This window comes from Gymnodraco acuticeps, unplaced genomic scaffold (assembly GCF_902827175.1).
Source record: "Gymnodraco acuticeps unplaced genomic scaffold, fGymAcu1.1, whole genome shotgun sequence".
Lineage (NCBI taxonomy): Eukaryota > Metazoa > Chordata > Actinopteri > Perciformes > Bathydraconidae > Gymnodraco > Gymnodraco acuticeps.
Window position 1 is genome coordinate 1,499,492 of NW_022992265.1, and position 25,213 is coordinate 1,524,704.

General features: G+C 41.9%; 1 protein-coding gene across 12 annotated transcripts in view; it reads right to left on the bottom strand.

Annotated features, from left to right (window-relative positions):
* The window catches only part of robo2 (roundabout, axon guidance receptor, homolog 2 (Drosophila)), a 284,651-nt gene that overhangs the window by 22,909 nt on the left and 236,529 nt on the right, over positions 1-25,213 (bottom strand). For 7 of the 12 annotated variants that reach the window (XM_034207215.1, XM_034207217.1, XM_034207211.1 and 4 more), the window contains 15 exons: positions 24,704-24,840; positions 23,631-23,642; positions 19,881-20,005; positions 18,085-18,256; positions 15,502-15,707; positions 14,352-14,433; positions 14,074-14,239; positions 13,764-13,930; positions 11,424-11,545; positions 9,385-9,616; positions 6,447-6,571; positions 6,183-6,354; positions 4,970-5,158; positions 4,057-4,083; positions 1,235-1,277 (listed from right to left, as the gene is read on the bottom strand). In XM_034207215.1, coding sequence (XP_034063106.1) covers positions 1,235-1,277; positions 4,057-4,083; positions 4,970-5,158; positions 6,183-6,354; positions 6,447-6,571; positions 9,385-9,616; positions 11,424-11,545; positions 13,764-13,930; positions 14,074-14,239; positions 14,352-14,433; positions 15,502-15,707; positions 18,085-18,256; positions 19,881-20,005; positions 23,631-23,642; positions 24,704-24,840 — 1,977 coding nt within the window. The remainder of the gene's footprint in view (positions 1-1,234; positions 1,278-4,056; positions 4,084-4,969; positions 5,159-6,182; positions 6,355-6,446; positions 6,572-9,384; positions 9,617-11,423; positions 11,546-13,763; positions 13,931-14,073; positions 14,240-14,351; positions 14,434-15,501; positions 15,708-18,084; positions 18,257-19,880; positions 20,006-23,630; positions 23,643-24,703; positions 24,841-25,213) is intronic. The other 5 variants (XM_034207222.1, XM_034207213.1, XM_034207224.1 and 2 more) reach the window with 3 other exon arrangements.

Genomic DNA, 25,213 nt, shown 5'->3' on the forward strand with positions numbered 1-25,213 from the left:
GCTATTGTCTAATTAATGCAATAAACATCTCATGTAACAAATGAACACATTTTCCTCTGATTCTGTGCTACACATTCTCACTCTCAGGGCAGATGGGCAACTGGCAACATCTGGGATTTGATGGCACTAGAGTGACTAATGGATCAGAGGCTCGTGTTATAGTTCCAGACTGAGTGTTATTCCAGTGCTGTGAAAGCTTTGGCAGTCGCTGCAACTGACTAAAGATATGACAAATACAGAGCGCCACAAATACAGACATTTCAAATTCTATTCAACGGAATGAGAACCAGAACCACTTCAGTGGAAAATTGAAGGAAAAACACTGCAGCAGAAAGTAGATGAGAAAAGGCATGGCAAGTGGCGTGGTTAATTGATTGAGAGCATGCAGGCAGCTCACAGAACAATATACGCAAAGTTGTTCATTGTGGACTCCAGTCATACACACAGTAAGAGAAAAAGCATAGACATACAATTCTGCAATCAGACTGCAGAACACTCTCAAAAAGCCAAGGCACGCGCAGGGTGAGACTCAGTTGGCAATCTATCCACGAGTGTTTGAGATCTGGAGGCTTTACCTAGTCAGGTGTGATAAGCAGTAGATAGACAGAAGCCTGGAAATCTCAAGGGAGTCTCTTGAATACTCAAAAAAGCTCAGTAACTGGTGTCATTGAGATGTGCCCAATTCTCTGTAGCCCGTCTCTCTCTCGCACTAACACACAGTGAAATGGAGCAGGCTGTAAGGGGGTGCAAGCGGGGTACCTCCACACACCTCTCCCCTGGGTAATTATTTTTACATTATTACATGTGCTCAGATCCCAGCCGCCCACGCAAGGTGACAGGCAAATTTATCACTCCAGAGAGCTTCTGGGATGCCGGTAGCTAGCAGCAGAAGATAAATTACAAAATAAAAGCACTCTCTGCTTAAATTGTTTCTGTTAATTCTGCTGAAGAGATTTATGAGTTCATCTATCGATGCATGAAAGGGAGATGTGGTAGAAATGTATATTTGCACGCAGGTTTGCATGGCAGGCATACAAACAGCTATTGGATATATATCAATGAATCAGTCATTTATCAGAGTAACATCAAATAAAGTATGCTTTGGACTAAACACATGATCCGTGAGGAAATGTTGTGTTGAGAGATGTAGAGCTCAGAAAAGAAATAATAATGGGAATTTGTATATATTGCATTCAAATGATTGTGGTTGTTAAGACTCTGAAGGGACACTCACCTTCCATTGCTCATCAGACCACCATCGACTCTCTGGAAAGTCACTACAATCAGAAAAGAAAGAAGAAAAGAGGGAAAAAAACAAAGCCAAACATTAATTATTTATTGTAAATACATAGCAATCAACCAGGATTCATTCCCATGATCAAGATGAGATGCAGTTTCTTTTCAGTGTGGTCCAGTTTGTCCTTCAACAGAAATGTATTAATTTGTTCTTTTTTAAATACAGCTAGATAGTTGATGGATTCACTAAGGGATCCTTCTGCGTCCGATGTCTTTCATGAACATTACAAAAAAAAGGTGCAATGATGAGAATTGCATATTGCTTTGCTCTGCATAAGTAGAGACGTCATGTGCTCCTCAAGGACAAGATGCCTGATGAGAAGCAAAACTCATTTCATCTTTCTTATTTTGCTGCTGAGTTATTATCAGATTTGTGATTAAATCTCAGCCAAAAAATGATTAGAACAGGCGGAGGGCTCATTAATCACGTTGGGTTTTCTATCTGCAAGCATGGAGGCTGAGTTACTGATCCTTGGGCTTGCAGGGCTCCCCACAAGCCATGCATGTGGCCTGTTCTATTACAGTGATCTATAGATAACAAGGCCCGCTCTCTGTCAGCGGCTAGTAAAACTCCATGGCTCAAAGTGAGAGACGGCTGTGAAGGATCCATTTCATCTCTGTTCAACCACCATGATGACAAAGCAGCATCGCGGGTTCTAAGCATGTAAGAACTTCAATGGATCACAGGCAAGCAGAAAGAGTTTTGGAAATCACCTCATGTGGGGGGGAAAGAGAGGAGGGAAAAAGAGAACTGGTTTACTGAACAGAGAGAGGGAGCGCTGTTAGTAATTTGGCTCATTTGTTCCACAGATGTAGATTAAAGAGAGAAGGGGGCTGAACATCCCGCCTCTCTTTCCTGTTTCATTCAGGTTGATTCCACAACAAGCCTAGGCATGGGCAAAAGAGGGGGCTTTTCTGTGGCTGACGTCACAAATGACAGGGAGAGGAAGCTATTACAATATTTTACAGTGGCTGCTAAATAAGTATTTTAATGCATCAACATGACCTTAAGCTTGTTTAATCCTACTTTCTCTCTCATGAACAAATGTTTTGGGTGTTAAACAAGAGACACCCATATTAAAAAATGTGTCTAGTATGCGTGCCATAACAGTTGATGTGGATTTACTGCATGAAGCTTTAAGCAGCTGAATACCAGCAAGTGGAATTACAAAAATGTACTGCTAACAAAGCTTTTACTCAGATAAAACCAACATTGCAAGAGTGCCTGAATAAAAATAGCTTTAACAGCTCGGGACAGAGTTTGCATCCATTATTCAGTCATAGCAAAAGCCATTTCTCTTTGTTCCAGCACCAACAAACTTGCATTAGAGAATTCTCTGTGGTTTCAGAGAGGACTGACAGGAGAAGGAGGTGGGGGCGAGGGGGGGCTGTGCAGCGGGGAGGCCTCTGAAGTCCATATCTGTGCTCAGGCACATTTCTGGGCTGCTGTGCAATACTTTTATGTTAGCCAGAGTGACACGGTGGCATAGCTGTGCTTCTCGCCTCCGTCTTCCAGATAAGCACTTTCTCCAATATGAATACAGATTAATCCCCTTTAATAAGCATTAGGGGGGGGGGGGGGTCATAATCAGCGTATAACAATTCCATCAAATCTCCTTCCTGCTGGACGTGCGCCTCAACAGTGTGTTGATTTACCTTTCCTGTACTGACAGCTTTAGGAGGCTGAGACAGGACACTCTAGATACATCAACTAATTGTCAATACAGAGAAGAGCAGCGCTGCAAGACTCTTCACCCGCACGCTGGCTCAGGTTCCAAATATCACCTCACTCTAACTCTATAATCTCTGCAATATTTGACCTTGTTTTGTGCCTGCCACTCTAAACTCTTTTAGTGTAATTACCTACTTCCTCTCTTGCTTCTCGGAGCTGTGCCTCCTTTTTTTTAACCAGACAAGTTTCACTAATGTATTAATGTAATATCTGTTATCACAGCTGCTGAGGAAAGGCCAGAGTGAATTGGGTTTTTTCGCCGTAGGCTCAACAGGGAACACGTATATGCTTTACCAAAAAACTATATTAGTTACGTTTGTCTGTTAATCCAGAAAACAGAGGGAAGGGCAATTTGCTGACCCCTGACTCATTGCACCACGCCTATCAGCAACACTGATACTATACATTAGAAAGGCCTCTAGGCAGAAACAACCTTTTATTTAGTTTAGTCTTACAGTAGATAGGCTGTCAGTCAACTCCATCCACAGACAGTCAATGGATGCTTTTAACACTGAAGGGTGCCACTCAAAACAAACAATTGGCACAAAAATAGACAAAAGGAAAGGGGGGAACAAATCAAATATACCACTCAGCTGCCTAACTGACACAAAAGGAGAAGAATAAATACAAGTTACAACACGATCCAAGTCTTAGAAAAAAAAGAAAGATGAATAGGTTATTGGAGGAAGAGAACAAATGGGCAGTGTCACCGTTTGACCACAAGACAAAAAAAGAAACACAAGAGACAGGATGATACTTCAGAGTCCACAACTGACAAAAACACAAATACAACACAATAGATAAATAAGGCTGTATGCCAGTTTGCAGGCCTCTGGTCATGGCTAATAGCAAATCTAGATTTATTTGACTTGTAAATGTGCTTGTCTGGTTGTATAAAACGCCTTCATGGTTATCGAGTTTAGATTTCCATTTAGCCATGACCACGAGTCTCACAATCCAAGCATATAGACTATAAGCGGGCAGGAGATGAATCTGCGTTGAGGGGAGGTGGGACAAATGAACAGTACCTGCAGGGGTGAAGGTGAAGGACTGAACTGCAAAACAAGAAGACAGAGAAGGTGTGTGTTAATAGCCTGCAGAAATAAGCGGTGCTTTAGGGGGTATAATCTGCCCACTGGGGACCGGGTCAAGCCAAGAGATGCTGAGGGTCACAGAATGTAAGACTACATTATCACCCAGTGTGCAGAACGACAGCCAGGAAAGCAGCCAGCTCAGAGGTGCAGAGACGGTGGCACAAACCAAAGACAACACACAAACACATAAATGCAACAAACAGAAATGAAGAACAAACAAAACAGCTTCTAGAGACTGCCAATCGGAATAGTCTTTATGGCTTGAAATGATAAGAGAAAGTGGCAAAACAAATATGTTTTTCTCTTGATTTCTGCTAGTTTTGAGGCAGGATGTTAACATATTCGGTTGCACTGCCTATAACATTATGTATCAGTTCATTACCATGTTCTGCTCTCTAATTAAATACTGTGCCCTTGGCGGTGCATGTGGACTAAGTGGTTGCTAGTATTGACTGGGGGTCAGTCAGTAAGACGTCGGGGTCTGTGTGTGGGAAGAGAGCTGGACAAACTCCAGCTCCAGTGACCAGCAGAGAGTCCAGTCAGCCCACTCAGCTCGACCACCCTGGGCTATGAACCAACACCGTGGGTGGATTTGTGGAAAAAACTATAGCCCTCTGGAAATGATTCACACCGACATCTGTCTCCTTGTTGAGCTTTTAAACCGTAGCAATTCCAACCATACTGCTAGCAACTGCTTTAATGTTTTAGCAAAACTGAACTCATTAAGACTGAGTGATGATCGAGTAGAAGTAAAATCATCTTAGAAAGAAAACCTAAATGAGATGAATGGTAGAAGAGTAGTCCATTGTTTGATGGGGATATAATAAGAGCGTAATGTCAGTCTCACCTGCGTAGTTGCTCAGACCCTTCCTCTTCTTTCTCCTCCAGTACAGCCAGATGCTGAATCCCATGAGGATGACCCAGCAGGCTCCTCCAATACCAGCAATAAAGGCAGGTTGTTTCACCACATCAGTGATCTGTTCTGTGATGCTGTTGTTCCGGTTTCCATGTATAATGACGTCCCGGAATTCTTTACCTGAGGGCACAAGGATAAGCAATGTTAATGGGATGCTAAGTGGATAGCTAGAGAGAACCAGAAAATAGCCATACTGATGTGCATGTTTTGCTGGTTTAGGTAGGTTCTAATTATCACATCCAACCCTGCATTAACGAAGGGCATAACACATGTTTAGATTTTTAACTGAGCAGAAATAACAGCCAAAGATACATCAAGGCAGGGTAAGGGCAAGAGTCAGCTCAAAGAAAGTAGGTTGGATGATTTTGGAGATATTGTTGAAGGGAGCAAGACACAGATCTAAAGGATGTGCAGTGAAATATAATGCTTTGACTGAAAAAGACAAAGCCTAAAAGCTTATAACAAACCCCAAGGTGAACAGGTTGCTTGCTTAGCTCAGCCCCTAATTCACTCCATTGTCGGTAAAACACACCGTGTGAAATAAGAGGATCCCGGTCTGTATTGATCTCCAATTGCAGCTCAACGTGACTGCTGCGCTTGACACTATTTCTCGGAGCGTGATAAGACTCAAGCAAAAACAAATGTTCCCACACACTGACAGGAAATGATAAACACTCATGAAATCTACATATCATGTGCGCATGCATGCAAAGCTGCACGAATGCTCGTCAACTTTATATAACTGTGCAACCACATGAACACACACCCATTCGCGCATCCACAGACACGCCAACACACAAGATAATATAAATCCAAGCTTGAGGCTCGGCTCTCGGAGATGGATTATGTGAGTGACACTGGGGAAATAAGAACATGCTACAGGCCAAGCCATCAGTTATGGGTCAAATCAGGCACAATCTGCCTCAGCTCCACATAAATCATTTGTGGTCAGGCCACATTTCAAAAAAGTGGTATTTTAACAATATTTTCCATATGGGAATTTCTAGAATTTCATGAAACCATTCACAATATTTTCTTTCGCTGAAATCGACCAATTTGATTTTTTTTGCGAACACTGATGTTGACGTAGGGGAAAAACTTGGATGTTGAAAAGTTGAAAATGCTTTTTATCAATCGTTCTTACCGATGCTGATAGACTGAGCTTCACTCTTCACTCCAACCCCAGCGCTTGTGCTTGCAGCCACCTCTACACGGTATACCACTCCAACTTGCATGCCGCCAACCACCACTGAGCGAATGGCTGCGTCCACGGTTTTATTTACATGGAAACGTGTCTCATTCCCTAGACACCAGATCTAAAGAAGAGAAGGGGGAAAAAGACAGACAGTTGATTCCATTTGTCCATATATCAGTTAAAGAGAATCCAAGCGGACTCGCTGAGACAAACCTTGTACTCTTGGATGATGCCATTCTGATGGTCTGATGGAGGGGGGTCCCACGAGATGCTAATGGAGGTGCTGTTCTGGCTTCCCACGGTCAGGACTGTAACCTGCTGAGGAGGGGCACTGGGAGCTGAAAAAGGGCAAACAAAATAAAGAGGTCAACAATCAAATGCACTATTATGGTGCCCAGGCAGAACACGAGTATGTAGGAAAAGTGGGATGCACAGCAGTATTGTACATTTGCATGGAACAGGACCTCATACATATATACGTAGAAAAGCACATACATAAAACCAGACTCACACACATACACACTTTTCCAAAGAATGTTTCTGTTCTGGGATTTCACAGGTGGCTGGAGGCTGTCAAGATGTCTCATTAGAGGGGGATTTACATTAAGACCAGGGCAGGTCTGACATGAATATAGCCTATCTTTAACGTTTCACTATGATTTAATATCTCATCCTCTGCTCCAGCCTGGTGGATTTTTTCAGACAATACCGGTATTGATTTGTGGAATGACGGACTGGCACAGTCAGGCAAGTGCTCTCAGTCAATGAATGAGCAGGGCAGCATGCGGGTCAATGAGCTTAAAGGATGAAGCTTGGACGAGAAGGAAATATGAAAAAAAATTACATTTTAGGGGAAGGAAACAAAGTCTCAGTAAACATATTGACTGGTTCCATCGATCAGCCAGATGAAACTAAAGCCAGTAGGTAAGGATCAGAGGGAAGCTTCAGAGCGAGGCACATCTAAATGAATCAGCTTTATCCACAGGCAGACACAAACAAGACAAGTCCATGCTTTCATAAACCTCACTCTGTTGTTATTCTGATGGCTACAATCTTTTGACCCCACAAGGTGTAACACAGGGAAAAATAAATAACAGTTGGCCCAGCTGGAAATAACGCTTTAAAAATAATGTTTTCTCATTTCCGCAGTGGCTGGCAGGGGAGCGGCACCACGGCAGAATACTGACAGGTCAATTACTCCTGGGCTGCCTCTCCCTCACCTCGCCTCCATCCAAATGGCACGTGTCACCCTGTAAATCTGTGCTCATCCCTCAGCACGATTGGCCACACCGGCCCCCAGAGAGACAGAAGGCCCTGGCATGGCTGAAGATGAATGGGTCCAATGATGAACCCAACACCTTGGCCAGATTAGAAACTATCTACCAAGGGAGCATCTGATCAACCATCATGCTTAGGGCTCTCCAACGCTGCATTACATCCAGGTGACAAAGTGCTGGATTGGTACGTGGCAGCAATCAGAGGCAATGTCGTTCAAAGTTAATGTTATGAATGATTTAACAGCTTATTATCATGCATATTTGTGCTAAACAATACACATTTTTCAATAGAGGCCCCAGAGGCTGTCCTAATAGAGCCATTAGCAGAGTGATGTATGGCAGGCAGGAATGTGACCCCCCGTCTCTCACACACGCAGAGTGCTGTGTTGAATTATGAAGTAATATAAACACATCATATTAAAAGCCAATAATGATATGGAAAACGGTAAGATGTGTGGGAGGACACCAGTGGACCTCCCGCAAAGATATTTGTCAAAAAATGTGTCATTTACAACAACATCACTGTATTCTTTCCCCATAAATAAGCATAGTTTTGCATAAAAGATGGGCCTCCTTTGTGAGAATCATTAACCAAGCGACCAGAGTACATTTATCAGCTATGAGATGACTGTCCAGATGGAGAGCGAGAGAATGTGTGAAAAAGGAGGAGGGAGTGTACAAAGATGGACAAAGAATTGAAGCGCTGAGCATACTGTAACCCTGCATCCGTCCGTACCTGCTCTGGGGATTATTTAATTGTATTAGCTAATGGACAACCTAAGTTTTAATCACCCTCTGACCAAGACTTCACTATCCATCTAGCTGCCCTTCTTAGTAGTCCCAGGGTCTCTGAGGAGCCTAGAGCTGTGTGTTTGACAGTATATCATCTATGACCAGGGAGGGCAGTGGGGTTGTGACAGAAATAGAAAGTGGTTGGGCTCTCTGAGGGACTGGGATGCAGATAGAGCAGAAGCAGGGAGCATTATCAGCATTGGTAATAGCCGGAACATGCAGGTTCTGGAGGGCTTCGGGAGAGTCGGTGTGCTGGCATGTATGCGTTTTCTGTTTGTGTGTGTCAGGGACAGCTGTAACGTGATGGCAGTTCCACTACAACAGTGCGTGCACTGGCTGGCCACAGGAGATACTGTCCCTCTGAGAAAGGGAAAATAAATGGGCCTGTCACATGGACAGGATGTGAACTGTTTCTTATACATGCAGGGCTAAATATGTTGTGGCAAGATGGGCTTTGTCTTCAGTATATGGAATCTGTATTTATCTCTTTGTGCTTTAGTGTGCATGTCCTGTGTTTATTTATTTCAGATCACATCATAGTTTAAATTCAGTTATTAGACTCGAAGGATGAAGCAGGGCGTGTGCAGTGCTGCTGGATGCATTTCTGCTTTGGCATCGGTCAAAATAGTGAATTCATTAAAACACAGACCTGTGTGTGTGTTTGTGTGTGATATTGTGCCACGCTGCTTTGTGGCCTTGTCAGAGCCTGTATGTATCATGCTTTGGGCGACAGATCATCTTCGCAGAAGGAAGTGTGTGTTGTCTCCAATCACAGCTCAGGCCTGTGGCTGCTGGGTGATGGATTAGAAGAAGTTTGGCAGTAACACCACCAATCATACACAAAAAAAGCACAGCAGGAAGGTCAGACCGACAGGCACAAACATGCAGACACACACACATGCATTCACATACACCCTCAATAGTCTTGAGTTTTAAAAAAGAGGGGCAGTGCTGCCTGTGATACTATGACAAAAACCAACATGAAAGGAGCCTACAGGGTCATGTGTCATTCCACATTTGTGTACACTTTGTTGTATTGCTCCCAATATAATGTAAAAATATTCAGTATTTTTTCTTCATACCTTCTTCAGTCGTCCGCGCTGTTCTGGATTCACTGTCCATGCCTTGAAACTCATTGAAATAAGGCCGGACCTTGATCTCATACACAATGCCCTTCTTGAGTGCAGAGAGGACAACGCTGCGCTCAGAAGGGACCTTCACTTCCTGCATCTGCCAGGGTCCAGGGGAAGGTAGTCCTGAGGTCTGCCTGTACAGGACTCTGTAACCCTGAATGAACTGGGACTGGCGATCCACCTTAGAAAGTGAATAATGACAAGATGAATGTTGTATTCCAGTTCAAAAATAACCGTTCAGAGGAAATTGGTAGATGCAATCTTGGGCCAGCCACTAGATAATAAAAAAAAGATGTTTTCCAGGCATGTATCTCTCTCTCACAAGATTGCATTTGTGACAGTTTAGAGGCTGTTGCTTGTTTAATAGGCCCTTTATCAACAGCGTTGACACAATTAGCTCAATTAACACTCTGACATTACCTCATACACCCTGCTCCCAGCCCAAAGTGTTCCCTCATCTATTAAAATACTTTCTTTAATGCCACCTTAAAGGACTTACACATGTCCCATAAGCATTATAAATTCTAACTAGTGACACAGGAAAGCAAGTCCCATCACATTTTAGTTGGGCTCTGAGGCTGAGGATGTTTATGCAGCACCATACACAGATACCTTGGGGACATGAGGGGCACACACAGCAGTGGTGATAACAGCAGATCTGTCCCATAGAAAAGATGGAGACGCTGGAAACCTGATAGCCCCTTGCAACCCACAAAGGACCCTCCCTTAAAACTTGGACCCATTTAGCTAGACAGAAAATGCTGAATTTATGCGGAGGAGGAGCGGGTGCATAACTCTTTGTAATGGCTTGTTAACAGTAGAAGAAGTGAGCATGGCTTTCAAGTGGGATATTAAGCAGCTGTTTTTCGCAAGTGTAGCCAGAGTAAATCAGCAAAATGGATCCCCTGCTTGGTGCGTGACTTTTATTAATGGAATGATTTGGGAATATAAAAGCTCTCTGAGAGTGGCCTCTCTGTTTACTGGCCCCTGATTGATTAGGTAGCCATGTTTTGTGTCGATTGTACACTACAATCATAAAGCAATGCTTTAGTATTACATTTGCTAACAAGTCGTGGGGTAAGACTTATTACAGGGGTCAATAAACATGTCACCAGGAAAACAGCTAATGTGGTTCATTTGGAAATGGAAACAGGCACCCTATGCCACTATGTGATAGGTGTATACTGTAAATACCTGCGAGTGATTCATAGCCCCATGAGGAAAATATATGAACACATTGTAAGACCAACTCAGCTTTGAATAATATAAATAGCCTTTTTACCTCATTAGCATACAATGAAATAAAAACAATTTTAGCAGATGCCGTAGCTGCCTTGTTTAAGGTAATAGTTTGATTCATGTTGTGAGGAAAACATCACAAAACATGTGCATATGATGGTGAAAGAGCAGATGTATGTTTGTTTGGTTTGCATTTATGAGTGAGTGAAGATTAATGCATCATCTCCTGACGGTAGGAAAACAGGAAAATGTGTATTCACAAACATTAATTCCAATCAGATGCTATCCATGCAAGGCCTCTGTTTTCAAGGGAAGCAGCTGAAGACAAACGGAAGATTGATGAACAACCAGATGTCTCTGACATCTCTTTTGATGTGCAATGTGGTTAAGAGAAAGTATTTTTCAGCTATTTGATGTTCATTTACTTTAAGTCACAAATTACAGTTTTCAAAGCTGCAGTCTAAGGGAACAACCAGACTGAAATGTCCTGACATAAGAAATGGTAGCCTCGAGGTACACCTTTTTGTCTTCAAAGGGGATCCTAAAATATAAACTTGACTTTATGACTGGAATTTACACCATCAAACATGAAACAAAGAATGCAGACAGGTTCACAAAACTGGTCTGATAGGAAGACAATGTAATTCAAAGTTCTGCTAGTGCAAAAATGTAAAGCTGAACAAATGATGTATTTACTAAAAGTGAAGAGTAAATTGTATTCTACATGCAAAAAGAAAAGCTCCACTTACCGTCCATGTGACCTGAATGGATGTGGGACTCAGTACAACCGGGTTGTGCAGCCGAACTATGACCTCACCAAGCTCCTTCTGCACATGTCTGTGGTCGACACCCTGAGCAGGAGGACTTATATCTATGAGAGAAAGAAATGAAAATGAGAAAAAGAAAGAAAAATATCAATGTTTTCCACTCTCCTCTACTAGTTTCTAGCTTCATCACCATCAGGGGTGGACTGGTAAAAAAAGAGTGACTGAATAGACCAATTGGTTTCAACACAGAATAATACACTTGGTGATCATGACTTTATTTGAAATAATAAAGCTGCTGTCTGGTTTGTAGAAAATAAAGCAGACTTGGGCTGGCAGAGTTCTTCAGATGTGTGACTTGTCTACACTTACTGGGGCCTGACTGAACAACCGCATCAACAAATTAACTGCGAGTGAGCAGAGCCAGACATATTGGATGGGACATGAATGGACACTATGACACTATTTTCCAGCTCATTTCCCGTTTTGCACATGTTTCTAGTTATAAGCAATAAAAACTCCACTGTATGAGATTGTGAGTGTGGTAAAAGCGAGGCACATTTTGAGTTATTTACTAAAGGGAATATAAATACTCAGAAATTATGATTTCAAAAAACTTCATTCAGACAAACCAGCATGGTCATGAATCACAGGCTACATTCCAAGGTCAAGACAGGCCAAAAACAGTTAAAAATAAGTGAAAAACCATTGTGTCATCAATGCATGCCATCGTCAACTCATTTCTATATCATCTCAAATCTTGACCTCAGCACACCAAGGATGTGCTGCAATTCAAATTTATATATTTTACTTTTCTTGGCTTGAATTTGATAGAGCTTGGCCAAATGTTGTTATTTTCTTCTTCTTTTTTTGCCAGGGACTTATCATATCAGTGTAATCTGGAGACCGTGGTCTGTCCAGTATCGTAATCAAATCTTCTCTCGATTTGGAGGCAGTAATTTTCTCCAGTTATGATCATTAACATAGCAGGGATAGACAAACTCAGTTAGGCCTTCCAAAAGAAGAGATGCTTATTCCACATAATTGCTAAAGTGTAGCCTTAATGAGCTGGGCTGAGATGGAGAATTTGACCTCTGGAAAGTTCTCTGCAGTGTTTGAGTAAAGCAATTCACTGCAGATTGCTGAGAGGGGTTGATAAGTATCACACTTTGATGCCCCGGCCACACGAGGACGAAAACGGTCGTTTGCGTTACTGTTTAGTGTCATATAGACCGTTCGGCCACACGAGGACGACCGAATACGGCACTAAACGACTGCGTAAACGATAACGGGTCCCAAGGTGGATAGAACGGCATACGCAACGCTCTGGGGGGTCCAACGGCTCCGTGTGTACGCCCTATACGATAATTTTCTGATAATGATGAGGCAATAGCCCCGCTTCTCCCCACCTCTGCTGCTCACCCCCGCGTCAAAGTAAACTGCACACTGAATTTAGATTATTTATCTTTCTCTCGATATGGACATAAACGCGAGTGAAGTCTAATCTGACAGGACGGAGACACGCAGCTCTGCTCACCTGCAGCTCCTCCCGCTGTGATGCGGCGGTGAACGGAGTAAAACACACTTCAAGTCAGATCATCACCCTTAGATTTTAATTACCTCTCAAACTACCTAAACTAGATATAAATATGTTTATTTTTACTGTCGGCCGAGTCGCTCATTACTGGATCAGCTGCTGCATGAGACAGACACTGACGCTGTCCGAAGAGAGGGAGGAAAAGAGAGGCTCCGTGTATTTTATTATTATAATATATAGATTCGTTATTCATTTGTTTTAAAGCTCAATAAATAACAAAGAAGACCTTTGACCGGCACTTTTATAATTTTGTCGGAAGATTTAAACTTGATTACACGTTGACACGAACAACTCTGCCCGGTTCCCTCGGCCCCCACCGCGGAGAATAAACAGAAGGGCAACCATGACAACCATGCTTCTTCGCTGCTTTTGTGGAGGAAGTTACAGCGCCACGTACAGGCTCCTGCATATGTACTGCAGCTTCTCCAGCGGTTGGAGCTAAACGGAGCGGTCTCGTGTGGGCAGACACTATCCGGATGACTATTGCGTGTTGACGGAAGCTTTTTTGCGATTGCGTTTGCGTTAATCCTATGCGTTTAGCCGTTTTCGTCCTCGTGTGGCCGGGGCATGAAGCAGAGCACACTTGACCTTCCCCTATCAGTAGAAACAGAAATTATACTCATCAAAAGACAAGAATCATATTCTACTAGTTCAAGTGATTATGGTTCTTAAATATATGTATGCAGTAAACACTGAGCATTCATTTCATGCTGATATATGTAAAGTACCTTGTGTTCTGACAGGTTCAGACATGGGGCTCGGATCACTCAGGCCCTGGGTGTTGACTGCTCGGACCATGAACAGGTAGATGGTGTTGGGCCGGAGACCTTTCACAGTATACTGGTTTGTTTTGACATGGTCTGCTACTGTTTGCCAGCTGTTGCTCACCGATTGACTGCAATGGAAGAGGAACATGTGGTTCCATATTAATATTTTAGTTGTATTTTACACGACAAGATATAATTCAACCTGTATACCATTACATACTGAGGGTATTTACAAGTGAGTGAGGGGTTTGATGTTACTCATAAAACAAACCTGAATGCCTCAATGACAAAAGAGGAGACAGGTGATGCTCCTGCCATCCCAGGCTGCCAGGACAAGGACACGCTGTTCTTAGTGACATCAGTGACCTGAGGCTTAGATGGTGGACCTGGAAGCTCCTTCTCATCATGGGTTTTCATGACTATCACTCCTCCTGCTTCTAAATGGAGAGAATAATACAGAAAAGGCCAATTATCTAACGATAAACATAGCTGACATATTCCACATTTTCCTGTACATTAAATACATGGAATAATGACACCATCTTGTACCTTTGACTTCCAGGTAAGCACTCCATGATGTTTCCCCGCTGGAGCTAGTGGCCACACATGTGTAGATTCCAGAGTCTGAAAGCTAAACAGTAGGATACACATGTATATATGAATAAAAAACAAACACACGCACTAACAGCATCAGCACACAGCACTTCATGGCACTACTAATAACCCTTTTAGTGCCATTTCATTTCACACGTCCTGAGAGCACTAGCAATGAATGCATGTTATCTTGCAATCGCTGAAACAATGAAAAGTGATGGGGCGACTTCATGAGCTAGCCTCGTGCTGGCCAAATTGTGTGTCATTTGAGAGTGCCTCAAAGTGCTGACGCTAATTTCCTAATGAATTCCATTTTCTACTCACCACCCTTCCATCACTTTTCTACTCCCCCTCCTGATTTCCCCACTGTCCTGCCGACCACAACAAAGCCAGGCTAATTAATTTAGGGTGGGCTGCTGTAACCCCCTGGACCGATGACAGCTGGCGTGTCTCTCCATCCCTCTTAGGAACTTGGGATGTTTGTTGGTTTTTGTCCCTGTGCCTTCTTTCCATTTATTAAATAACATGTCAGTGGTCGGCAGCTTTGTCAAGCGTAATAGATATTCCATAGAGGCCTCAGAGTGGGGAAAGGAAGATGTGGGCCTTTTAAATGTAATCTACTCTCAACGTGTATGTGTGCACACATGTGTGTATATCTATAAGTGCATACATATATTCTATGCTACAGCTGGAGCCCATCCCACCCTGCACAGCTGAGCCCCGTTGGAGGTGCCCTGCCATAAAGTGATACTATTGAATTATTTGAATTGAAAAAATCAATGCTGCCTATCATCTCCTTTAGTCATTAAGGTACCTTCCTCAAAGTTATGATCAACCCATGTCCTACTCAATTCTACACAATTGAATCTGGCTTGTATGCTGAAGGGTTCGAACAATGACCATACAAATGCATTTACCTGAATACAAATATTGAGTAATAACATAAAGCAAGGTCATTGACAACAACTAGCAAAAGGTAGCTGGTGCTTGAAATCATAGTTAAGCTCTAGTTTTGGACAAAGCTATTTTAATACAGGATTGGTACAGTAGCAGGGATTTATTTGTCAATTTGTTTCACAATAAAATGGGCAATGAAATGTTTTACCTTGATGTTTTTTATCTGAAGGCTGCCCAGCTCCTGCAGGGACATGCGGGCATCCTTTCCCAGCAGACTGACCCCATCCTTCAGCCAGCTGATGGAGGGGATAGGGTCTCCTGAAGCCTGGCACTTCAACAGAGCCACACTGTCCGCACCAAGTGTCTGATTGGACGGGCCTTGGCGAATGATTGGTGGCGGCCTGTCTGTGAGCACTGTGATACAAAGACAGAAATGTGAGCATATTACCAATATCATTAGGATTTCAGATGAAAAGCAGTTTTCAGGCGCCCTAACTGTAAATAAAACGAGTGACAGCATGGTCATAAAACTCACTCGGGATGGATGTGGGTATCTATCATAAAATATCCTTTTTTCTCTGCAGGTCTTGTAATTGTACCACAGAACAATGACCATATCCTGTATTTCCAGGAAGCTTGGAAAACACAGCTGAGTCGTGTTTTTTTAGTTCCATTGATGTGGCAGAGGGATGCTAAGAAGTTTCCAGTTACAGCCTGGTTAGCCTTATTTTTATACATTAATCTAGACTTTGTGGTACAGTTTAGTGGTGAGACTCTTGCCTATTGACTCAGTGTGGTTCAGATAAATACTTCATTGTGTGAAGCACGAGGCACAAGGAAAGGTGAAAAGTATCTACATTTTAACAATAAACAATCAATGACGAACATCCCCTCGTAATTTGTTTTTATTTCACTTTAGATGAATGCAAATGCTGTGATGAATTCCATTTATATGAGCAAATTCATTTGTTATAATGTGCCAAAAAAAGCCTGTGGGTTCCCTCAATGAAATATTGGGTAAGTCAGAGGTGATCTCAGAGAGAGTTAGTGCTCTCGCACAGTTGATATATTTAGAGTTGAATAATGTGGAGTCCCCTGGCATCACAGAAGCCACATTAATTAGAAGGTATGGATTAATGATGTCAGACCTGCAGGGGCTAATTACCCAGTCTACCTCGGTAACCTTTCAACACATTATCACACCCACGTTTCCAACTTGATTTCCAATCTAAGAGGCTACATCTGACAAAAGGAAGTGCTTCCAAGAAAAACCCTTCTGCTATGTTCTGCTCAACCCTTAGCTTTCACATCCATTTCAACAATGATATTTCTCTTATTATTTTAGTCCCGTGGAATGTTTATGTAAGGGTGAAATTTGAGTATTAAGAGGGTCCCTGCGTATCAGAAACTAAGCTATGAATCAAAGCAACTACTGCTTGCCAGTGACACACTATGCTGTAGAAGTGTTTCTGTCTGCTATTGCTTTTACTAACATTTACGCTAGATAAAGGTGTTTTGTTTTGCTTCTATAAAGCCTCAACTTTTATTGTTTGTTAATATATATTTGAAATGAAGACCTTGACTCCAAAGCCTTCCCTGTTGACAGAAGACAGTCAGTTATGAATAGTGACAGAAGCTAGTGCACAAGCCTAAGACATTCCTAAGTCTAGGGATTTGATGCGCCTGATGGATGTGTTGATGGCGTGGAGGAGTGACATAGGGGGAGGGGAGGCAAGGCTCGACTAAGGCCTTGGGTCTCTGGATCAGGAATTTCTCATTACAGATCTCCTTGAACTCCACAGACTGTTGTCTGTGCTCTGGGCAGTAAATCACGTAAGGACTGCGGCAGGTGCGGCCGTGACCTCACCCTGGCCCTCTTGTACTCTTTCCTCCTCTATCCTTTTCTGTCGGACCAACACCTATTTTACTAGCATACTGTTTGTTGGACATACTTATAAAAAAAAACAGAATTAAATGGTTAACTGTTGATAAGCCAGAGTATGTCAATTTAAAAAGTGATGATGTATTATTTCAGGCAACTGAAGGACATACCAATTTAGTTTGTCCAATGGAACCATTCTCACTTCAGAAGAAAATGTTGCTTTTAATCTTTCTGCCAGCAGGTACTTTCAACAGACGTATGGATGGCCCTCGATCTTGCCATCGCAGTAGCTGAGCAGATTAGATGCTCCCACAGCTCACAGGACCACATCATTCATTCCACAGGAAACCATTGTCACTCACTCAATCATGTCCCCTCTCTTTCTGTTTCTCTAGCTCCCTCCCTCTCTCACACTTGCACCTCGCCCACTCATACAAAACGCTGATCATTAAACTTGAACAAACTCAAGGGCAATGCTTTATTTCCTTTCCAAAAGGAAATGTGGAAAATGTTAATTAAATTGTGTCATGAAAAAATAAGGAACAAAGAGAGTATTGCAAAACACAGCAACTGAAGGTCATGGGCATACTGACATCTATCACAGAATAACATCAACAAAAGAATAGTGATGTGGACCTATAGTTTCACAGGGGTTAAGGGCCAAATTCACATATAAACTCAGCATGCAAGAAGTGTGTTAAACCATGAAAAACTATGATCAGATATCATTGAAAAACCTGTATTAAATATTAATTTGTTGATCGTCTAAATGTATTTGTTGAAAGTACCTTACATGCATATTGAAAGTATATCTGTTTCTTATGCACCAACTTCTCCACATTTGCAGTGGTGCTAAGGTGTGTGTTAGTGTGCTGGCTTGGAATAAGTTATGTGTGAGTTTTCCCTCACCATCTGTGACCTCGAGTTGAGCCTTGGCGAGGATACTGCCTGCAACAGTCAGGGCCTGGCAGATATAGTAGCCAGCATCTGCCCGCTGCACAGATGAGATGGTGAGGTCTCCGCCGGGTGACACCGAGAAGCGACTGCTGGGCTGCTGCGGTTGGTTGGGAAAGAGCAAATTCTGCAGGAAGAGGTACAAACAGCTAATTAGTAAGAACATGGATCCAGTACAACCTGGAAATATAACAAAGACCCCCACACATCCATCACCACCACCAAACTCACACATATGCTGTGCACACACACTTCCAGACTATTAGAGCTACACTACGAACCATTTCATATGTCACTTGGTTAACCAACCTCACACACTTCCCAACATGTATACAGTTTGATGACTTGGTTTCAAATGTATTCCTTTGCCAAGCCAAAGGCTCCACTGTGTTATGAAGGCTACTTTTACTCTTGTTGGCTCCGTGACTACTTTCCATTCTGCTTCAATTCCAAAGCAGTTTTGAGCTGCTCTTTTACCCACAGAGACCACCCCATAGAGTTGAGCAAATACTGAGTATAATACAATACTTCTTTAGTATAGCTAAAGAGGAAGGGATAATCAATACCACTTACTTCATAGTAAATACCCAGGATCAAAGGTATTGATGTTTCATATATAAAACATCAGCTCTACATCTTTATTTGCACAGCAGCCACTTTATCCCAGCTCTTTTGTTCAGAAGAATTATCCCCAAAACATTAGCTGTATTTAATTACATTTAATCACTTTAATGCAACAGATGATGCTGTTTTAGTTTAATTAGGCTCATCCCATCTTTAGCGCATGAGAGAGGTACACTCCATTATCCTCAAGTGTGAGAAGAAAAGGTATTTTTGACATTTAATTACTGTACTGAGTTAGATTTGTTTTCTCAATAAATACCTTCATACTTTGTATGTCTGTGTGGCTAAGATACATAAAGCATTCACAAACACAATACAGAGTCAAGTGTTGAATGGTGAGGACGTGCAATAGCTTATCTGAAAGTGTTTGTGGTAAAACTGTTTCAAAAGACTCATCTTTATCGACAACGTGAGACAGACGCTGAATATAAATCTGCTTTATCTGAACAAGTTCACAACAATACACAGTGTAACTGAGTCATGAGCTTTAGGTCAGACATTGTTAAGGGGTAAAGTGGGTGAGAATTACACCAAATGTTTGTGAGAACATGTAAGCATGTGTCTCACTCCTGTTCACTCTTTTAAGATCACTTTACTGTAATTGTTGGCCTGCAGGCTATGAGTGTGAGTTTGAACCTTAGCCAGAGCTGAATCATATCTCTGGCTCATCTACAAGCCCCAACAGGCTCCTAATTGGCACTGCTGTTGAGCGTTGTGAGGACACCCAGGTATTTGAATGGGTTATCTGCTCCAGTGAGGGATAGGATCGTTCTTATCAGTGCAGGGTCACGGGGAAACCGATTAGCACTTTGCCAGGCACACTGCCGTTTGGCGGCTCCTGAGAACAAAGGTGTATATGTGTCTGTAGTAAAGATACCGATGACAGATAGCTTAGTTTGCATTGCTGTGTGTGTGTGTGTGTGTGTACATGTATGGAAGGAGATTCATAAGTACTCAGCAATTGTGCATACAGCCCAGGGAATCTAAACAAAGTGCTGAGGGTTGATCACCAGAAGATAACAGAAGCTGCAGACTAAGAGAGCAATATATTTCTACATGTAAGATATAATGGGAAAAATAAAATATGTTTTCTACAAACTGGGTTGTGTGAGATTGTCTGCTCTTACCTGACTTCCCTCCTTCTGCCAGAAGACAGCAGGCTGAGGGTTTCCTTTGGTTTCACACGGGAAGGTGGCAGTGCGGCCTTGAGCCACAATTTGGTCCCTTGGGCGAATGACAAACTGGGGCGCAGCTGAAGTCAAAGGGCAACAACAACAATGTTAGAAGACCAGTGGTACACAGTGACACCAAACATCAGGGCTGGAGATAATCAGGGCTTGGGGATTTCAAGCAAAGACAAGCAATAAACCACATAGTCAAACAAAGTGGGAGTGCCGTACAGAGCTTCCATGCAGAGGAAGGACACCAATGACAATCATGGCTATCATTGCCATGTTAACCAGGTTGGCTATTCATCCAGGTGGGGCTGAGGCTGAATGAATGACATTGGCAATCACAAGGGACATATTCTTAGTCACAATGGCACTAAGATCTGGGACAACACAAAGGCACACCCATTCCCTGGAATCATACACATCTGTGAACAGGTAAAGACATACAAGGATTCATTGTGTGTGACTTTACATATGTCTGCATCATAATGCATCTCATATAAAAGTCAAGATCTGAAGCAGCACTGTACTTTTGATCAAAGTTGTATTAACAGGGAGTGAGAAACAGAAAAGACCAATTCTGTGTTCACCACACTTCAAGCTAACACCTCTCCATCAAGTAGAGATGGAGGCTTGAAAACATATCAGACTTTGAAATTGTAGTGTGAAGCTTCCTCAGTCAATATTCATCTCCATCATGAGCCCATGCAGTTGTCACACACTCCGAGTCGCGACAGAGTGATACATTTCTGACTGACAAGTTGGCAGATGCAGTTTAATTATAAAGAGAGTGGAGTTCAGAGATTAGATACAACTCCTTTTGGTGTGCAGCTTCGCCTCTCTTTGCTCCCTGACCATTGTCTGAGGTAGGTTATGGAGGCAGCATTACTTATCATTACTCGAACAAACAAAAACTGATCAATCCGAGCGGATAGCTGGGATACTGTATTATAATGTTGTTCTCCCATGATAAACTATATTACTTATTACCATAAGGGATATTAATTTGTATTCATATATAAAATGGTTTATGTCAAGTAATCAAAACCTATGTTATGCCTATGGGTTGGTCACAATACATTGCAGCATCGAAGGAAATAAGTTAAAATAAGTCCAGCTTCAAAACTAGATCTCTGTAAAATACCTGAACTTTGACCGGAGGTAATTTAGACCCAAGACCTCTGCTTGTTTATTCTATACTTGTTGTGTTTACAAGTACCATGTTTGCTAGATGGACAACACGTTCCACATAAGAAATTACATGGTTCTTGCAGAGAGAATGTAAGTCAACAAATGAAATACTCAGGGTAAGTGAAGAAAATAGATAATAAAGGGCAATTTTCTTGAGGCAAAAAATATGGAAAACAAGAGGTTTAGAGATTGTTTGTAAATTACATGACGAAGAAATGAATGTTGAAACATTTTGCACCCTTTCTGTTTCTTTTTATTTCTTTGTAAGTCCTTTCACTGACAAGCCAGCTGGTTCCAGTAAGGCCAATCTCTTCCCATTTGGCTGGTTTTTCTATGTAATCCCTTTTTGGGGTGTGTGTATTTGTCAAAGATACACACAGTTGGGAATGGTACAGATGGCTACAGATTTACTGCTTTCCCGTTTGGCCTTCTGCAGCTTGAATATCTCGTGGCTCTCACAATGCTGGGCCTGATACAGAGCTCCTAAATCATGCTCTGGCAAGGACTCACTTCCCTCCCTTTGCTTCCTCTGCTCCATCCCACACATCGCATAACTAACTACCCGCTAAAAATATGGTTTAACACCTTACAGACTTGTCCCTATTAATGCATCGCCATCGTCCCTTCTCACACTTTCTTCATCGATGTCTTTTCCTTTCTCAAAGGCTCTTCTTGCAAATAAAATGTCAGCTTAATTTATGGAGAAGAATTTACCCAACTTATTTCCATATTTATGATACCAAGTACTGTCAAACAACATTTGGTTAAATGAATGATTTTGAGGTTTATAATTGGCTTGTCCTTGTATGGATGATTGTTGGCAGCTGGTTGTAAAAGAAAATATTGACTTTAACTCTACAAAAATAAAATGTGAATCATTGTTATACTAGCAAACACCTTTGCATCAGGACATCGTCCTTTACCTGTGGCAGTACTTTCAATTTCCCTTTCTATATTTCAAATGTCATTGAAAAGGGAATAAAATACTCATAGGGAATGTTAGGGGATGGACTCTAATAGAGGCAAAGGTGGTTTCAAAAACTCAGACAAATCAAGAGGAAGAAATTGAGTGACAGTTTCACAGCTTGACTCACACTCGCCCTGTTTTTGATTCACAGACCCTAAATGATATGTGAGAGGCTACTTCCTGTCCTCTCCCAAGGAAACACCTGATCTGGCGCCCATATTTAATTCATGACAAGCTACAACTGCCTGGTTTGGAGAGGACTCAGCATTTCAGGGTGAAAAGAACAAATGAACAGAGAGAAAGACATCCATGCAGTACACCCAGGGCCACAAATTAAGAGGCATTTCTTCTTTACAATCTCACGTTCAATCATATTTTATTCAGAAGTCTACGACAATTGCTGTCTCTTCCCACAGGCAGATTGAATGTGTAATTTCCTCCATCTTCTTGAAAGCTGACAGTTTGACAATTGCAGAACAGCGACTGCTGTTTTGGCAACCAAAGTCCTGCCAATGAGGCAGTGTCTGGGTTCTTCTGCCAGTCAAGTCTGTCTCACACTTATGCCATTATTTGTCCTGAAAAGTCTTCTTCTTCCTGTTATTTCTCTGCTTAGCCTCTCAATAGGCTCACCTTTTTTTCAAGATGCCCATTTTCACTCATTCCTTTAAGAATGTAAGCTGTTATGCATAACAAATTTACTTTTGCTTTGACCTTCTCCCAACCTGTAGGGAAATGCAATGAGATTCCCAGCACTATATTGAGGTGCTCAAAAGAAAACAAACAGATCTCAGCTTTGTGTTCCAACAATTCACAGATGGCTTCAAGACTTGCAAGTTAAACACGTTCTGGACCATATTTGATTACAACGTCTGAGACTATTGGACTGCCAGCCCACTCAGTCATTGTTAAGGAAATGGTATTGTATCTACTGGCATTAGTTTTATGCTACCACTTTGAAAACTAACTGAAACTTTGGGTTTAGGGCATAGGATAAATCTGTCACACAAGAGAGTTTCATTGAAACCTACAACAGTTCCATCACCTGCATGTTGACATCAGGTGATATAAATAAAGACTCTAATTTTGAATATTCTGTGGCTTTTTGACATTTTGAAAAACTAACACTAAAATAAGTGGTTGATTTTTAAACAATGCTGCTTCCACAAGTTGTTTTATGATAACATCATGTTGATATAGAGAATACTTTCGGATCAGAAATTATGTTGACAGTTTGTTGAAATGTATTACTGTATAAGTAGGTTATTTGCATTTAAGTATACTCAAGAAAACTTACAGGAATAAAGTGTATCATATTAAATGAACAAAAACACTTGTTATTCACCATTAGTGTTTTAGTAATCCAGTTAGAGCTGTAACATCTCCACATACTACAAAACGATGTGTAAACAATAATTATAGGAGTGCGCCATGTGAAGTAACACCTGTTAACAATAAAACAATGGTAATTGATTGTAAAGCAGTCAAATTAAACATTTGGATGAAGACATCATGCAGGGTGGGATCAAATCAGAAGTATGGGTACTTACCGACAGGGCGAGCTGGAGACACAACAATGGAGGAGTGGATACATAAATAAACAAATCAAGACACAGACAAACAAACAAACAGAAAAGAAATAAGACAAAACAAAATCAAAGTCAGAATGAATGACATGTTGCTTTGTGGCCAACCCTTTTCTGGCACAGGGTCAGCATGGCAGAGAGGATCCAGTAGTCTTTGTCCACTGGACAGTTGTATTGATTAGCTCAAAGGCTCTGTTTCTCAGACACAGCATGTCTGGTACAGCCAATCTAATATGAGCGCACCCTGGTGGTCGCAAATGTCCAATTCAGGCCATTACTTTTGTGAGAGACAAAAAAGCTACTGGACCTTTGTGGTCTGCATTAATGAAATCTACATTTGTACGGATGTTGTGTGTCTGTAGTAGCAAAATGAAGGTGTGTTTTTTTAATGGACAGAGCAGAATAAAGGAGATCAATAGAAAGCAAAAACGTGAAGACAGCATGTGCGTTCATGTTTCTTCGGTGCTGTATATGTCATCATCTTCAAGCAAAACACTAAGACGCTGCCTTCACAAATCACTAGCCCAATAAGAGAAAATGACCCACACCTGGTTTTATCCACCCATGGGCATGGCCCTGTGTCCCTGTAAATAATTCAACAGAGACTCTAATCACTTGGATTTAGTGGAAATAAGAGTGGCGAAAAGATGTTTTTATTAACTTCGCAAAACCCCAGGTGTTGGACTGGCGGTGTGCACCAGTAATCTGTGAAATGGCTTTGCTGACTGGGTGGTTGCAGAATCGAGGGTAGCGTGGCTAGCAGACCACCACGACGGGGGGAAGGTGGCAGAGTGTGTCGACGCTGCACTTGGAAATGTAAATAATTAAACAGATTCATTGACTGTCTACATCTTTCTTGGCTGCGGGAGTCAGCATACTGGGTTCCTATTTGTGTAAAGGGGACCCTATGGAGTAAACTACCAATCTGAACCTCATTTTAGTGCACATGTACGTTACCTTCAGTGCTCCATGACTTCTCTAAGTGTTGTCACATGCTAGTTATTGTCCCAAAAAAAAGAAAATAAGGTTTTTTTTACCTCTGACGGTGAGAGTGGCGGAGGCCTCCAGCTTGCCCACGCGGTTTTCTGCCACACAGGTAAACGTGCCCTCGTCGTTAATGGAAGCCTTCTTCACTCTCAGCAAATAGTCATCCTTGTCATACTTGATCTCGTACCTGTGAACAAAGATGTTACACCATCAGAATCAGAAGCAGGTTTATTACCAGGTAGGTTAACACATACGAGGAATCATGAAATCTAAGTTACCTGTTCAACATTGAAAATACATACTTTACATTCAGATAACAAATTAACCCTTTGACAGATAAGACTTGCTTCAGTATATTACCTAGCTGGTAAAAGTTTCCTTTGTGAGGAACACAGAAGCACAATTGTTCATTCTGACAAATGAAGATTGCAAGGATCAATTATTCAACAATGACAGACAACACACAGAGTGTTGTGCGTTCAGTTGGAACCTTCCAAAACTCGTTCAATATTCATGAGATGCTTCTCTCTCTCTCTGTGTATATATGTTTAAACCATATA